Source organism: Limulus polyphemus, unplaced genomic scaffold (assembly GCF_000517525.1).
Source record: "Limulus polyphemus unplaced genomic scaffold, Limulus_polyphemus-2.1.2 Scaffold143, whole genome shotgun sequence".
NCBI lineage: Eukaryota > Metazoa > Arthropoda > Merostomata > Xiphosura > Limulidae > Limulus > Limulus polyphemus.
The window spans coordinates 981131-998631 of NW_013665753.1; the positions used below are offsets into that span (position 1 = coordinate 981131).

Sequence of the window (17501 nt, forward strand, 5' to 3'; positions counted from 1 at the left end):
ATAAGTATTTTAGTTGATTCTGAATTACAGGAAGAATTACATACATAACTATAAGTATTTTAGTTGATTCTGAATTACAAGAAGAATTACGTACATAGCTATAAGTATTTTAGTTGATTCTGAATTACAGGAAGAATGACGTACATATATTATAAGTATTTTAGTTGATTCTGAATTACAGGAAGAATTACATACATAACTGTAAGTATTTTACTTGATTCTGAATTACAAGAAGAATTACGTACATAGCTATAAGTATTTTAGTTGATTCTGAATTACAGGAAGAATGACGTACATAACTATAAGTATTTTAGTTGATTCTGAATTACAGGAAGAATTACGTACATAGCTATAAGTATTTTAGTTGATTCTGAATTACAGGAAGAATTACGTATATATCTACATTAGTAATTGAATTGATTTTGAATGGTACACAGAGAATAGTGTAGATAACTATTACCATTTGCCCTATAATTCAGTATCAATTTGAATGGTGTAGGTAACTATTAGCATTTGAATTGATACTGAATTATAGGGTGAATGGTGTAGGTAACTATTACCATTTGAATTGATACTGAATTATAGGGTGAATGGTGTAGGTAACTATTAGCATTTGAATTGATACTGAATTATAGGGTGAATGGTGTAGGTAACTATTACTGTTTATTTTATTTTGAATGGCATGGAGATGGAGAGAATTGTGTAGGTATTAATAGTATTTTATTTTGTTCTCAGCAGCAATGAGAATATTGTAGATAGCTATCAGTATTTTATTCTATTCTGAATTACTGGGAGAATGACGTAGAAACTATCAGTATTTTATTTGATTTTGAATGGCAGGGAGAATGGTATGAATAACAATTAGTAACTTATGTACTTATGAATTACTGAGAGAATGGTGTAAGTAACTTAGTATTTTATTTTATATAGTGGCACAACAGTAAGTCTACGGATTCATAACGCTAGAAATCGGTTTTCGATATCCGTGGTGGGCGCAGCACAGTTAGCCCATTATGTAGCTTTGCGTATAGCTACAAACAAACAAAGAGAATAAATAGCTCCCTCTTTAATAAAATAAATGTGGAAGAAAGTACTCACTGTCATGTCTTAATACACATACATAGCTTCGAGCCTACATCACTATCTGAAACACAAAGTGATGTTACACCAACATGATGATCATATCTTCATCAAACTAGTAAGGTTCATCCTCTACACGGTGTAGAAATACTTTTGTCAATCCAATTAGTTTCCTAGAAGCATGAATCAAAACCTACCTGTATATGTTAATTAAATTTCTTCAAATGCATAATAGAACAAAATTGAAACTTTAATGAGACATTAATTAGACATGAGACTGCTGTACCTTATTGTATTGTGCTATATTTTAACCTATACACAAGAACCATTTAACTATGAAAAACCTAATTATATAGTGATTGGCTTTTATATATTTTTTCAATAAAAGGAAGCAGAAAATATGTGTCCTGTGACGGATTTATTATTATATTTGTATTTCAATATCAACGTTTCTTTAGATTAAACTTATATTTAGAAACATACATAGCTTATACTTTTAAATATGTATTACGAAACTCCCGCCTATTCTCCAAAGTTGTAGAAGATTCTCGAGCGTAAGAATCAACAATATATGTATGCACGTAAATGCTTAAGTGTAGCCTTATATTGTTGCGTAATCTGAATTTTCTAAAAAGCCTCCACTCGTCCATAAATATAACCAACGCGACGCGCCAAAAAAGAGTATCTATCATTATTTTGCTATAGTCAGTGTGCTATAAACTTCGGAAGCTATAACTGTGATTGTTATAATGCTTATCAATCGGAAAACTTAAGATATTTGACCAGGAGCATTTACAAAGTTTGAACATTACAAATTATTTAACTTCAGTGGATTCTCATCGCACATTAGTATTTTTACGAAAACATTACATAACGTCACGGTGGAAAACTCGGCATGTGTGGCTAGTAAAAAACGAAAGACAAAGCTAGCTAGCTTCTTATGAAGTGAATTATGCCTACTTATAATACTTGTAATTAACTCGCTCATCGTGAACTCTCGATAAGACATCCAAGAAGTTCCAGATTAGAAAGAAGACTTTATATTGCTTGTAAGTTTGTGAAACTTTTGTTTCTAATAACTATTTGTAATAACTGTTATTGTAAATTGTATTGTTGAGTGTGTATATTAAAACGTATTTGTGTTATAGAAGAAAACTGTGTGTATCAATCTTGTTGGCAAATATCATAAACTGAATATATATATCGGCTTTTACTTAACTGCTAAATCCAAAGTACAATTTAACTAATAAATCTAAGTTACAATTTAACTCAGTTTCAGACCATTAGAAATTGCATACATAGCAGTCCACATATTTTATCACACGAGTAGTTTTATGTTTTTTGCCTGTTATAAAACTCTGTGTAAAGGACAGATCAAAATGTTGAATAAACACATTAATTTTACATGTAAAATACAAAGGAAACCCTAGTAAATTAATGCGATTAATTGTAATGTTGATAGTATATTTGTTAGCATTTTTTGTGTGATTTATATGTAACTATGACGAACAAATTCGTGGACCCAAAAGCAATTTGGTGCATAAATAGTTTAAAAAATGTGTAAAAATACATGTTAAAACTTATCACTTAAGAATCCTAAAAAGCGTTTATTTATTGTTTTCAAACATATCCGAAATCTAGTAATACTTTCGCGTTTTGATCACATGAAAAGTCCTCATTAATTTGTTCTTGTATTTAAGCAATGTATACATCACGGTATATATTTTTTATAAACTTCAGGTACTTAAAGGCCCAAAGTTTGCTTTCTGGTAAAACTGGAAGAGTAGCCTTCGATGAGAAAGGAGATCGTCTTAATAGTGAATACGATATTGTTAATGTTGTAGATGGTCGGACCGTTAAGGTTGGATATTACACATTCTCCAAGGTAAAACAATTTGATGTGTTCATATATATATATATGCGTGTCCCTTTTTAACTTTTATTTTTTTCGTAAACTTTATCCGAACCACTTCTGCATCATTTAAACGTTTATCTACTTTGTGTTTTCAATAATGCTTGTAAGTACACAAATCTTTCATTATGGCCTTTGTAAATAGCTATGTATTTTGCGGTTACATTATTTCAATTACTATTTTATATTTGATTATATGTTTTGGTTTTGAAAAAAGGACAAAACTTGTTAATTACAAAACTCTAAAGTTATATTAACAATATCTATATATGTATCTTTTTTTTTCTGTTTGCCTGTCCGTTTATGTATCACCCATTCATTATTATTTCGTGAAAAACGATATAAATTTATGACTTTTCACTTTATAGCCTCTGGTTGTTTTCTGAGAACAAACAGCATAAAATAGCCGCATATAAGTATCTTGTTTACCACTTAAAGTATTTTCATTAATACTGAATCTAAAGTGTTTCAGACGAGAAATATGACGTAAAATGTTTTATTACGCTTTATCATTTTGACCTTTTCAAACGAAAACTTCCTCCTGCTCAGTTAATTCGTTGATGTTAACCACCAGAGGGCATAAGCTATTGAATATTAACTCATAATCTGAAAACAAATAACGTAATGTATCATTTTGGTATGGTTTCGCACTTCATTACAAGCTTTGTGTTACTATATAATAGTATTCACATTCTTCAGTTCCAACAAAACAAATTATTCAATAAACGTAAACATATTCAAACTCTTACACATGAGTAAAACAAGTAAAACTTGTTTTTAAAACAGTATGATGCACATTCTACGTACAAATGTTAGCTTTGATAATTCGAATCACAATGAAATGTCTTTACAAGGATAAAAATGACCAGTAAATCGTATATCCTCAAAAAACATGAGTTACTTTGTTGAAAAACAATGTTTTGGTATCGGTTAGTATTTCTGAAAAATCAGTGTTCTAAACCATACCTTTACCATTTATACCAACAGTTACCATATGTTGCTAAGATTTTATTGTTCTATATTTCTATTGACTGTCTTAATAAAAAAGGAGTTACATAAAATTATTGATGTGCTTTATATTCTTATTTATTTAAAACTATTAGAATAAAAATATTTTTAGGTCCAGATGAAAATGAACCTTCAGCTCAACGTTACCAACATTAGATGGCCTGGTAACCAAGCGACAAAGCCTTTAGGGTATATCGTGCCCACCCATTTAAAGGTTTACTTTCTTGGTCGCTTACTTTGGTTTAATACTTAATTTTATATATAGATATTTATGAATAGAGTAATAACGTTTTCTTATGATCTGAAGTAACAAAAAATGTTATTTTAAATCAAATTATGAACATAAATTAAAATCATTAGTTATTAGAAATCATCAAGACTTTGATATACATGTATACAGATTATCCAGTGAAGATTGTTGATTAGTGTTGACACGATAAGTCTATGTAAATAAAGATTCCAACTAACCAAAACACTTAGTCGACTAACAGTTTGGTTAGAACGAAAAGGGTTGTAAACGTAGAGGAATACTTTGCAATAATTATTACACTTTGTGTGGTAAATATTTTAAGATTATTACTACCGATCGTAGAATTTTCAAACCAATGGCGCGTTAATAACTTAAAAACGTACAACACATGTTTCTTTGTTTCAATGATAACTGGTTATTGGCTTTTGTAATATTTTCAAGCTTACTTTTTTCTCTATATCTGGTCATGTGACTTTCTATTATTAGTCTAAGCTTATTTTGTTCTATTCTACATAGCAAACTTATGAATTTCAGGAACTAAGTATTAGAAAACGATTGGATCGTTGGGCAACTATGAAGTCGTTAAATTAAAACTAAAAAATGAACTCGTAAATTTCTAAATAAACTAATAAATTTACTCTTATGCTAAAATTATCTATGTTTTATTCATCTTATCTGAAAATACTGGGAATTTTTTTAAAATTATAATAATAATAACGAATTAAAAGTCATTAGTTGCTAGAAATGTAACTTTGAAACGTGTGTCCAACGTATACCTTTTGTTTAATATTAGATGTAAAAGTAGATGTCATAAGTTACTGTTATAAGTTACTGACACTTTGTTGTTCTGTGTTTGTGTAGTTGAATAACGATTATATATAAGCATGGAAGTGTTAGCTTTTAAATTTTGTATTTCATAAATACTGATATCTGGATCCAAATAAATAACTAATGACAATTATATGCCCCCTTCTTTATTCGAATAAATCATTTTATAAGCCTTTTTTGCAAACTAATGAAACTATAAACGACCAGAATGACAAGGTTAAATGAAAATTTGTGGTTAATCTTATTAAGAGTATAAACTAAAACCACTAATAAGTCTTAATTTAAAATAAATATTGAAACTAGTGAGGTATTACTCGTTCATAATTTAAAACCATTTGCTCAAACTATTATGCAGTAAATAAAGCCTGTCAACATTGTGTTGTAATTATAACACAGTAAGAGCATTTCTTCCCCGTTTACATTATGTTGTTGTTTACGAGACTAACTGTACAGTTAAGGAATAATTTGAACTCTTGGAGAGGGTTTCTTTTTTTTTTTTCTTTTGGCGACTCTTAGTTTTTCCTAATATTTTTCATTTAAAGAAAACGAATAATTTAGCTTTATAAAAGTTAACACTGAAAGATGATTTCACTAATAGTTTTATTTTTTGAAATAAAAAGGCCTTAACATTATTATGGAAATAAAGTATTTACAGGTTATTTGAAAGCCTCTATGATTATAAATGTTTCAATTAGGTGGTTACAACAGAAGAAAAGCCGTTTGTTTGGGCTAGGCCTGTTGAAAGTGAAGATGAGTGCAAAGAAGATGAAATTCCATGCCCACGTGCTAACAGTTCCTTACGTAAGTCTTCAAGTATATGAAAAAAAAAGTAACTAACCAGCCATAAGTTAATTTAAGATATTGTTTGTTTGTTTGATAGATGTTATGCATAACACTGCTCAATGCTGTGTTGTACCAATTGTAGGGATTGAATCCCGGATATTAGCGTAAAATACTCTAATCTTGCCACCGAGTCACGCGGGGCCAATTTTTCTGTTTGTTTTATATTTCACGCAAAGTTACTCGAGAGCTATCTGCGCTAGCCGTTCCTTATTCAGCAGTAATCGATTAGAGGGAAGGCAACTAGTCATCACTACCCACCGCCAACTCTTGAGCTACTCTTTTACCAACGAATAGTGGGATTGATCGTCACATAATAACGCCCCTACGGTTGAAGTGGTGAGTATGTTCGATGAAGGGGGATTCGAACCTGCGACTCGCAGATTGCGAGTCGAGTACCCTAACCACCATGCCATGCGAAGCCGGGGACCAGTTTACACAATATAAAAATATGTTGTATATTAGTAATATGTTTTTTACCCAACATTTCAAATACTTCTTAGCAGTCAAGTATTTTCGCATTCTATATTTCAGTTAAATAAGATCGAGTAAATACAATAATTTCAAACGTAAGTATTTGAAACCATAAAGACAATATTTAGAAAGTTCCACAAACACAGTAACTAGGAGGTTTCGATATAAAATTGATCCTTGAATTTTACAATGTATAATTTGAAGTATGTACAAATTCCTTTATTTTCTCTTTAAATAATACCCATAACTGTATTTTGCTTATGTTTATTATATTGAATAATGTTTATTATTTATAATATTGAAGCAATCGATATCCATTCTATACTAGATGGAGTACCCGTCCCCTTGACGGAAGTTATGTAAATTCATGACTAATGAAAGGCTATCTTAGGACATGAAAAGTTGCTTCCCTATATGTAATTGTAAAAAACTGCAAAACACCAAATATGAAGCTGGAAATGAACCTCCATACCAAATTTGGTGAAGATCCATTTACAGGGGGCGAAGTAGTGGTAAAAAACGCCCATAAAAACTGCAAAATGCAAAACCGAAAATTTGTATGTACCCTCACATGGATTTAATGAACCTCCATACCAATTGTGGTGAAGATCCATCCACCCCCCCCCCCCCCAGTGGCACAACGGTATGTCTGCGGACTTACAACGCTAAAAACCGGGTTTCGATAGCCCTTTGTGTAGTTTTGTGCTTAACTACAAACAAACAAACCATTCACATTTTGCGAAGTAGTTATATGGACAGTACTATTATATTTATAAAGATTACATATTCCAACTACGAACTTCACAGTTATACTTCTAAATGAAAGTTTACAATGATGCTAGAGAAAGCTGCATTATAAGAAATATCAAATACGCGTAAAACATTTTTTTAAATATAGGACTAGGAAACTAATTAATGTGCAATTGGCTTACTCATCCTTATTGTGGTATTTAATTAATAAAAGTAGTATATCATTTAAAGCACAATTATCTATTATTGCAAATAAAAATATCTTTTTGGAACGTTTCAGCCACATTTTTTTTGGGCCATCATCACAGTAACGTAATTTCACAGTTTAAAAACCAAAATTATGCTTGTTTGTAGCGAAAAGCTAAACAATGGATTACACAGAACTGTGAATTTAAACTTCATAAAAGTTGTTTTGGTTTTAACAACGAATTTTCCATAATTCAGCTACGCAGATTTCGAAAATAATATTAATTTTTTTTTCTATCACGTAAGGATTTTTTACAAACCAGAAAGAAATAAGAACTCTTACTTAGATCAAATTTACAACAAATTTACTACAAATATAACAGAATATGTTTGGGTAATTTAAACAACCTCTTGTTGCCATAGCGACGAATAAATAATATTGAAAGGAAAAAAATAATGTCAAAGTGCATGCACAAGTAAATATTATCTAAAAGTGACGCGTCATGCGGCCTGTTAACCGATTATATACTAGCGGTGTGTTTCTCGTGGATTCTACAACGATCGATAAGACTCACGTCGCGATTGGTCTAAAGAAATCTATAGCCAATGGTTGTCGACATTTTAAGCATAACAAAATGTAACCCGATTTGAATGAAAATGATTCACTTGTGTAAAAGTACATATGACGTTTTGTGAAAATTCTGTACGTGATGAAGAAAAATGGATATCATTTTCAGATTCAGTGTACAGGAATTACTGTAGAACATGTAAAAATTTCAAGACAATAAAACCATCGCAGGCCTGTGTTATTGGTTAATGTAACAGTCATACTTAGTTACATAATACGTAACTGTGGATACTGCAAAAATAGCTAAAGTATATGCCTGTAACCATCTAACATTGGGTAGGATCAAATTGCACATGTTATGTTACATTTAAAATTTAAGCAAACAACTTTATTATCATCATAAAATAGTTAATAAATAAAATTTTAATATTATATATATATGTTTTAATTTCAAATTTCTTCACTTCTCCTGTATCATATGATAGTTCTATCCTCTAAATTAACCATTTTTGATATTACTACAATCTTTGTATGATGTCCTGAGTTTAACATAAATTATGCATTTATAGTATAGATATTGGTAAGACATAATCTAAAGTTATAACCTCCAATCTTCTTGCTTTACTAACATATAAACCAGAAAGTCAAACCCACATGCCACACCTTCTTTTGACACCCTATCAATAATATCAGTAATTTTCTTTGACATTTACTATTGGATTATGTATAACCAATAAGAAGAGAATATTTTAATTACTGTTTTCTTTCTAAGGCTAATTCGTTTTGGTGATAGGTTTTGAGCTATTGTGCATCAATTTGATAGTTTGCTATTGCTAAGGTCATGTTATCCAGCCAAAGGAATTATTTTAACTGACTTATAGTTCAATTAAAAAGTCTGTTAGATTAAAATAGTTTTTAGAACATTGTATTCTGTGTGCATGTTATTTTATGTTCTAAATAGCATATTTGAAATTAATGAAAATTAAGTAAAGTACAAACAAGAACCATATAAAATAATTAGGTTAACTTTTATCATGACTTCAAGAGCAAAGAAATACAAGACTCGTATGTAAGTATTAAATTTCTTGTTTATAATTTATAGGTCTTATTTATTGATATAAAAGTAACTAAAATGTTATAATTGAAACTTGTTACTCTGGATAAGAAAATATAAAGTAAAAAATTAAATAAAAATATTTCTCCTTGAAGTATGCATGCAAGATGCTCTGCATGATGTAATTCAGTACTTTGTTTACCATAACTTGCACTATGCTCTTGCCAGGTGATTTACTGATTTGTTGCACTAGTTTTGTTAAACTCAATGCAGAGAGCAATAAAGTTAAATAAAAGCAGTTGTGAAAAGGTTAAAAGACTAGATTTTAGGATAAATAATTGTAATTTGTGTTGCAATTTGCAGTTATTTCTAGAAATAAAAAGTACTTTTGATTTGATTTTATATTTTTCAACTTTTTGCTACAGATGATTTCACTATAGTTATTGTTAGGGTAGATTAAATAAGAGACAAAATACTAAGTTTGGCCCCAAAAAACTTTTGATATTTGTTTAGGAAGCTGTAGAGGTTATGTAAATGAAATGTGAAAACTGTACTGTGAAAAAAAAAAAGTATTTTTATTGTTAATATAAAAAACTACCTTGCCCTGAGACTAGTCTGAGTCAGGCTAACTTTAAATTCACAGAAAAATCTTTAGTAAAAATACTTCATTACAAAATGATATTTTTTCTTTACAGCAGACTTTTAATGTTTAATTAGAGATTGTCAAATTTCATTAAGGTACACATATAATATTAAAAGTCATAGTGCATATAGTTTCATGGTTATATGGTGGTTAAAAGATCAGTCAAAATGATTAATATACCATACCTCATAATTCTGAATATTTTAAGTTCATAGACTATAAAAAACATCCATTTCATTTTTGGATACAGGTTTTTTATACTGTGTTGAGATGTTTAGAAGTACTGGTAAACATGTTTCAATAGTTACGTGTTTTTCTTTATACTGTTTTGATATGTTTTGAAGGATTGGTAAACATATATTACCAGTTTGTGTAATGGTAACATAAAATGTAGATGCAAAAGATCAAACAGAATGAAAAAAAACAAAGCAAAATGAACTGCATGGCTGTATGCCTTAATCATTTAGAATTGAGAACTTTTGAATATTTTTATGTATTCTCAATTAAATGGTTTCCTTGAATGAAAAGAATTGTCTTGCATGTAATTGCATGTGTTTTATATTTATGATTTTATGCTTAAATTAGTGTATGTTTATTTTGTATTGTTTCTGATAATAATGCAAAGAGTTTCTTTTTGCACGTTTTATTTTATGCTTGCTGGTTTATAGTTAACTTTTCTTTTACAGCTCATGGCTTTAGACAAGAACAACCAAAGTTCCTATAATAAGGTTTGATTTATATTTGATGCTTTTGATAGTTTTCACAAATGATTAAAGCTTGTTTTCATGATGAAAGAAGGTAACTTATGGACTCCAACAGCCTTCTAAAGACTGAATCCTCTGGTTGAGAAAGTTGGTGAGTAAACTCCACAAGCCATCTTCAGGTCAGGAGATTGGTTACAGAAGTAATCAATAATGTCCTTTATTCAGAGGATTCAGTGTTTCCAATGTAGTTGGCATCCGTAATCAACCTTTCTTCTTGTTATTTTTTAATGTTTGTTGAAATTTTAATTATTTTTTGAATACTTCAATATAGCAATATTAGGTGAGGAAGTCCAATTAGTCTTACTGTAATTATAGTCAAATATGTTATGAAAAAAAAATCATATAATTCTGTGGATTTTTGTACACTAAGTTCTTAAAATATTCTGAATCTTGTTTCTTAAGGCAAGATTTTGTTCAGAATTAAAATATTTACATGAAATGCTCTGGTACTTGAAATGTGATCTGTTTTAAATGTATATGCTTTGCTTATAAGCAAGTTTTACATAGTGTGGTTGACATATTCTTTCACACTCTTCTTTAGTTTCACTCAAAAGTTTTTAGTAATGCTTGTTTTTGATTCAATGCAGTGATAGCAACGCTGGAACGCCTTGATCCTGAAACAATACAGCAGAAGGAGGAAGAAGCTCGAGATGAAGATGATGACGAAGACTGGAGTCCAGTGCAGCCTCTTCCCATCACACAACAGCGAGAAAACTACCTCACTTAAAAACAAGTTTGTCATGGGTAGCTACAGAGAAGTGGTGTATTTTATAAAAGAAACTGAGGATTTGTAATAATGTTGGAAACTTTACATGAAAATAGAATAACCTAATGTAAAATTCCATTTAAAAGTAGAAAGCAGTATCATAAAAACAATATGGAATGTTTCTTCTAACTAGTAAAGACAGTTCATTTTTAAATAAAATAGGTGGGTAAAAGGAACCTCCATATTTTCAGGCTTATATTACACAAGAAAAGGGGTGATTGTTTAGGTTCCTGTTTTAAGTGCCTGAAACTTTCAGTAGTGTTAAAATAATTTGTTTATATTGATGTGCATCTTGGTGGTAGCTAAGAAAGGAAACAATATGAATGTACAAGTGATATTAAGGCTTGTGATTAGAGGTTGTTTCTGTTTGATGTCTATAGTTTCCAGCATTTTTTGAATAAAGTTATAATGAAAGTATATCATCGTGCTTCAGCATAAAAACAGCAGTTGAGACAATATTTAACACTTTACAAAACATTGACATTCTTTTGTGAAATATGAATGCTTTGGTATTTTTTGTAATTCAGTTACATCTCTTTACTGTAGTACAGTAGTTTTCAGACCTGGGGTCAAGGAAGGCTCAGTTGTAGTTCAGGTTTTGCAGAAAAAATATTATATGTAGTAAACAAAGCTGAATGGGCTGGTTGAAATAGATTTTCAAACAAATAGGATTTATTATATTCAGGATGTCTTGAAAATATTTTGGGAACTGCTGCCCTGCTGCAATTGATACTTGTAAGTATTAACTGAAGTTTGGCCATATTAATTGGAAAGTGTAATATATATACCATAAATTGGGATTTGGAGTAAGTCATTTGAATTTCAAAGATATGCTTAAGGTTCTCACGTTAAATAGATAAACAAAAACTATTAATGCTCTATTTTTGTGTTTTATGATATGTGCAACTGTTTTATGAGTAATACTCCAATTAATAGTAATGTATGAGTCAGTAGCTTTAATTATAGGTATTTGTGGCAGTGTGCATAGATATCAAAATTACTGTTTGCAGAATTATCTCATAAATAACCTGATGCTGATTTATGCTTTCTTTTGATTAGAATATTTTAATCAACAAGATTTTTGTTTTTGAGGTGTTATGTGTTTCAAGGTTGTTTTTTTTCTTTCACAAAACTGATTTTATTCATAAAGTGGAATTGAGGAAATATTCTAGCATGCTAATATTAAGCTTCTGTTGTAGGTATTTATGCCATTAGGTTGTGTTGTGGAAAAAGTAATAGTAGGCTGTGGTCTGTTTTCAGCTTTTATTAAAAAGTTGTACTGGAATGGGAGCAATTCATGGCTCAGAAATTAAATTAGTTTAAATGTTAGATGAATACTGAAGAATCATATCACACTGCTCCAAATGAAATGCTAGGAAAGATGTCGCCATGTTTTGTAACACATTCAGAAAACTATTAAAAGTAAGTATTGTATGTTTTAACCAGATAACTGTGATAGATCAAGAATGATAAGTAGCCTCATTCACTACTTAAAGGTCATAAATTCTTGAGGGTACTGTTATAGGAAAATATATATTCTTCTGAAGAGTTACTTGTTCTTATAGGGTTTTTTTAGGATGTTGGCCAAAAAAAAAAACTTTGGATTTGATAGGATAGAGTGAATTGGTTATTAATACTAGATATGGCTGAAATACTAAACATTTTTGGTCACTTTATCAAAAATAAAGTAACAGTGGGTGCTGTGATATAACAAAGTGTTTAATGTGACTTAGGATATGTGAGTGGGGAAATTGTGTTCAGAAGAGCTTGTATTTGTCTAGATTTTAACAACATACTGTTTAGTGTTCTTTGTTCTCTGATCCCTACCCATAGCAATACTGCTTGTGTAGACTATAAACAGAACAGTTCATTAGTGCACATGTAAACATGAACAACAGAACTGTACATTACATCGATATGAAGTGTTTGATGGTTTTCTCACTTATTATTGTGTAAAGTGAAAGTTTTTTGTTAAATGTAGTTCAATAGCATGAGTACTGGTAGTACAGAGACTGGTGTGAAATGTGTACATAGACTGAACATGGCCAGGTTGTAGTTGTGAAATGAGTATGGAGACTGAACATGTCCAGGTTGTAGTAAGTGTGAAATGAGTACAGAAACTAAACATGTCCAGGTTGTAGTAGGTGTGAAATGAGTACAGTGACTAAAACATGTCCAGATTGTAGTAGGTGTGAAATGAGTACGGATACTGAACATGTCCAGGTTATAGTAGGTGTGAAATGAGTACAGTGACTAAAACATGTCCAGGTTGTAGTAGGTGTACCTACTACAACCTGGACATGTTCAGTCTCTGTACTCATTTCGTGAAATGAGTACAGAGACTGAACATGTCCAGGTTGTAGTAGGTGTGAAATGAGTACAGAGACTGAACATGTCCAGATTTTAGTAGGTGTGAAATGAAAAACAAAAGTAAATCATCAAAGTATATGTATTTTGGTGACAGAAATGAAAGAGAAGTAATATGTTGACATCAATACAGTAATTAGATGTTCCATGTATTTGTGATAAACTTGAATTATTGAGACACAAATATTTTAAATAGTTTAGGTAGCACTTTTTCTACATATAATATCAGAGATTAGATATTGTTTGACACTGTACATAGTGTAGCACTCACTGTTGTATGTACTTAATAACCCAACAGTAAATAGGTGTTGAAGATGGCTATTAAAATTTACTTTTGTTTCACGTACGTTATCAGGTTTTTTGTGTTTTTTTCATGTTGTTTTACATTATCTAATATAATTTTTTTATCTTGATTTTATAACCTTTTTGTAAAGTACTTCATGGTTATTTATAAAGACGACTTTTATTCTGGTTGTTTTCTCCTCTTTTGAACATACGTGGAGAGACGTTTTCTACTTTTTTTTTTCAGGAATATTTTTATGCAGCATATTGAAAGTTCATGCTAATCATTTTTCACCCATATTAACAACTCGTAAGTTCTGTACACGTGACTGTTCTCGACTCTCACGTTGTGTTGTTTTCGTTGGTGTTATTCTGCAATTACATTGTATCTATTGCAATACATCTTATGTGAATGTGTTGATGAAGAACTAGTGTTCACCAGTTACTTTATTATATCTGTGGTGTTAGTACTTTAGATATTTTGAGAATGAATCTGTACAAAGAGTGTGACAGTTTGTTGAACTTCATCATGTAATTCGTTTTTTACATTCCAGTACTTAACAATCAAATCATAAATTATCGTTTGTTCTACACATGTAGAACTAGTGCGTTCTTTACATCTGTACTTCTTTTCAGCCTTATATTTTACTTTGGTTTAGATGTATATATATATATAGGCTTACAATTAAAACAATTTGTAGAAGATATATAATGTCTTTCCTGTGTTTTATGTGAAAAGAAAGTTGTTAGAGCAACATACATGTCAAAGGAGAACAAAACTCGTTTCTCAGACTTGTTGAGAAGAAAGTTTTAGTAGAGATACACAAACAAAAAAATTTAAGTGATGGTTAGATGATTAGTTAAAACTTAGCTCATTTATAACTGTTGTAATTTTGATTCAGAAATCCTAGGCTTGGGATTGTATTTACAACGATATTGTGTTAGGTTTGCAAATGTTCATATTATTGTTCACCATGTATTTTTGTTTTACTCTTTCTCTCTCTATATCTATATATATATATAGGTGCTTATTCATATGGTAATGTTGAATTGTTACATTATTATATATTGTTTAAGAAAACACAAGTTCTGTATTCCTTTAAAATTTATAGTGCATACTGGAGGGATTTACACATTTTGATAATAAAGTTTAGAACAAAACAACCTTTATATTCCAGATAGATATAAAAGGGTTAATATACACAACTGTATGATATTAAAATATTTGTTAAATTGTAAAAGTGCTTGTAATATTCTATTTCTCGAGTCTGCCAGAACATGTGTCTAACAATGTATAGGTTATTATTATTGTTCTAATATTATAGTATAGTTATAATACTAAGTATGCACCTATACTAACATATGACATATATATATAACTATTTGATATGATATATAAAAATATAGAGAACTACAGTATGTTTTCTGATTAGCTAAAAAAACACATAGATGGAAAATAGAAGTATACCATAATATTTTAACAATTGTGAAACAATAATAATAACCTATACATTGTTAGACGCACGTTACGGCAGACTAGAGAAATAGAACATTACAAGCAGTTTTTTAATTAAACAAATATTCTAAGATCAAACAGTTGTGTATATCAACCCTAATGAAGTGACATAGGTGAAACATTGGTTACAATAAACAGATTCTGCAGTTGTAAACAAAACTTCTGAGTGTAATTTGGAAAGCAGATACACTTAATATAATTTGGGAATTGTTTAAATATTAAACCTTCTAAACCTGCAAGGTGTTAACTCAAATATATATAACAACATATATTTTCAGGGACTGTAAAAACATCCCATTATTCCTCTGCTTTTTTACTTTATGACCTACCTTGTCATTCCTTTGATGTTTAGATTTGTGAATCTATGGTGTTATTCCTTTCATGTTTAGATTTGTGAACTATCCTGTTATTCTTTTGATGTTTGGCTTTCTGAATTATACTGTCATTCCTTTGATGTTTAGCTTTATGAAATATCCCATTACTTCTGTGATGTTTACTTTGTGAAACATCTATTACTTTTATCATGATTTATGAACAAAAAATATCCTGTTGTTATTCTGATGTTTTACTTCTTACTTTTTTTCATATTAATGAAATTTATACATAAAACTTCAGTTGTTTTGATAAAGCTGACCGTTAATGTTAATAATGTTATTGCTAAGAGAGTTTACTGTACAGTTTAGGTGTTTGTTCATTATATTCAAATACACTTTTTGGAATCTGTTGTCCTTCACCAATTTAATAGAGTCATAGATAAGTTAAACTGACTTTTTTATTAGATGTTTTGTGTGTATAGCCATTTTAAAGAGCTTGTAAGTACTAATTTAATGAGGTAAAATAAGTCAAACAATGATAAATGCTCACAAAATTTTTGATTGATTCATGGATAACTCTTTACTTTTTGTTGTTGTTTCAAATGGGATAAATAGGAACCAATGGCAATCATTCTAAGTTTTATTACATTTGCTTTATATATATATATATGTGTTTTCTCAAAGTTCTCAAATAACGTTTTTTATTACACTTTTGAAAGTTTGTTTTATGAGTATTTTCTTTTATATTATTTTATTTTGATGTATACTTGTTATGTAGCAAGGGTAAAATACCCCATTTTAACTGGTTTTGTCTATAAAATATCAATATGGCATATCATAAAAATATGAAACTTAAACCTAAAGTGTTATACTAATGACGAACCGTGGGATGTTTAATAATGTTAATGAAAACCATTGCTTCTTAGTGTTAGCTTGCTTTAGTCAACATTAATAATAACATTAGCAATGAATGACATTACATGCATTCATAAGAATGATCCTCAGACATAGCTTTTTTCTTTGGGTTCGTGAAAATTAATTTTCTTACCGAACAAAACATTTGTTAAGATTACATACATGATTTCATGTTTGATTGAAATTAAACCATTGTCCTGCTTTTAGTTTTAGCAGCAAATTCAGCTTTTTATTACGATATTAGTATGATTCTTCTGGATATTTAACTTTCCCGCTGATTATCGTTGCCTTATTTTAGATTTAAATGTATAGCTTACTTGTCATTCAACATTACTAGTTTGATTTTATATTTCTTGTATAATATCATTGTTGTTTATTAAAAGGCTTATGAGTTAAATAAAACTCAGTGTAGTACTGAATCTCAGTACAGTATGTTTGAACTCCTGTGACTTATTGGATATTTACATTAAATTCTATAAGCAAGAAATTTATCACAAAATTGTGTTATTAATTGTATCAGAAATCTGAGAGAATGCAATATAAATGTATAATAAAAAGTTGAACTGTATGTCCAAAAGTTGTGTTTCGTGATGCATAATTAAAATATTAACTCTTACTACATCCACCACAATTACTCTGCACAATTATAAATGAAACTGAGTGTTTTGTAAAAATCATGCATTTTTTTCATAATTTCTTTAATGCACAATAAAATGATTGACAAATTTAAACAGCTTTAATCTCAATGAAATCCATTAGTGAAAGAATTTACCAACTAAACAATCAGTGAAACACTGAAAGAACAAGTCAAGACTAAACACTGTTATATCACTTGAGAGAAAGTCCAAAGTTACCACTAATTATGTTAAATAGTACGTGGCGCTAGAACAGAATTGTCTTCTTAAGTTCATTTAAATATTTTACTTTCCAGGAAAATTTTAGTGGATCTGGTACAGGGACTTATCCAAGTGTAAAAACAGTAAG

At 29.7% G+C, this 17501-nt stretch overlaps 1 protein-coding gene and 1 long non-coding RNA gene across 2 annotated transcripts in view; both read left to right on the top strand.

Moving 5' to 3' along the window:
- LOC106474928 (glutamate [NMDA] receptor subunit 1-like) overlaps positions 1 to 5899 on the top strand; it is a 92523-nt gene extending 86624 nt beyond the window's left edge. The window contains exons 8-10 of the mRNA XM_013935630.2: positions 2821 to 2965; positions 4113 to 4214; positions 5774 to 5899. Of these exons, the coding sequence (XP_013791084.2) occupies positions 2821 to 2965; positions 4113 to 4214; positions 5774 to 5899 (373 nt within the window). The remainder of the gene's footprint in view (positions 1 to 2820; positions 2966 to 4112; positions 4215 to 5773) is intronic.
- A 4288-nt stretch (positions 5900 to 10187) lies between these two features.
- On the top strand, positions 10188 to 17085 carry LOC111083572. Its single transcript, XR_002609114.1, has 3 exons — positions 10188 to 10321; positions 10945 to 13391; positions 13480 to 17085. It is a non-coding gene; the product is annotated as an uncharacterized LOC111083572 (long non-coding RNA).
- Positions 17086 to 17501: the final 416 nt, after the last annotated feature.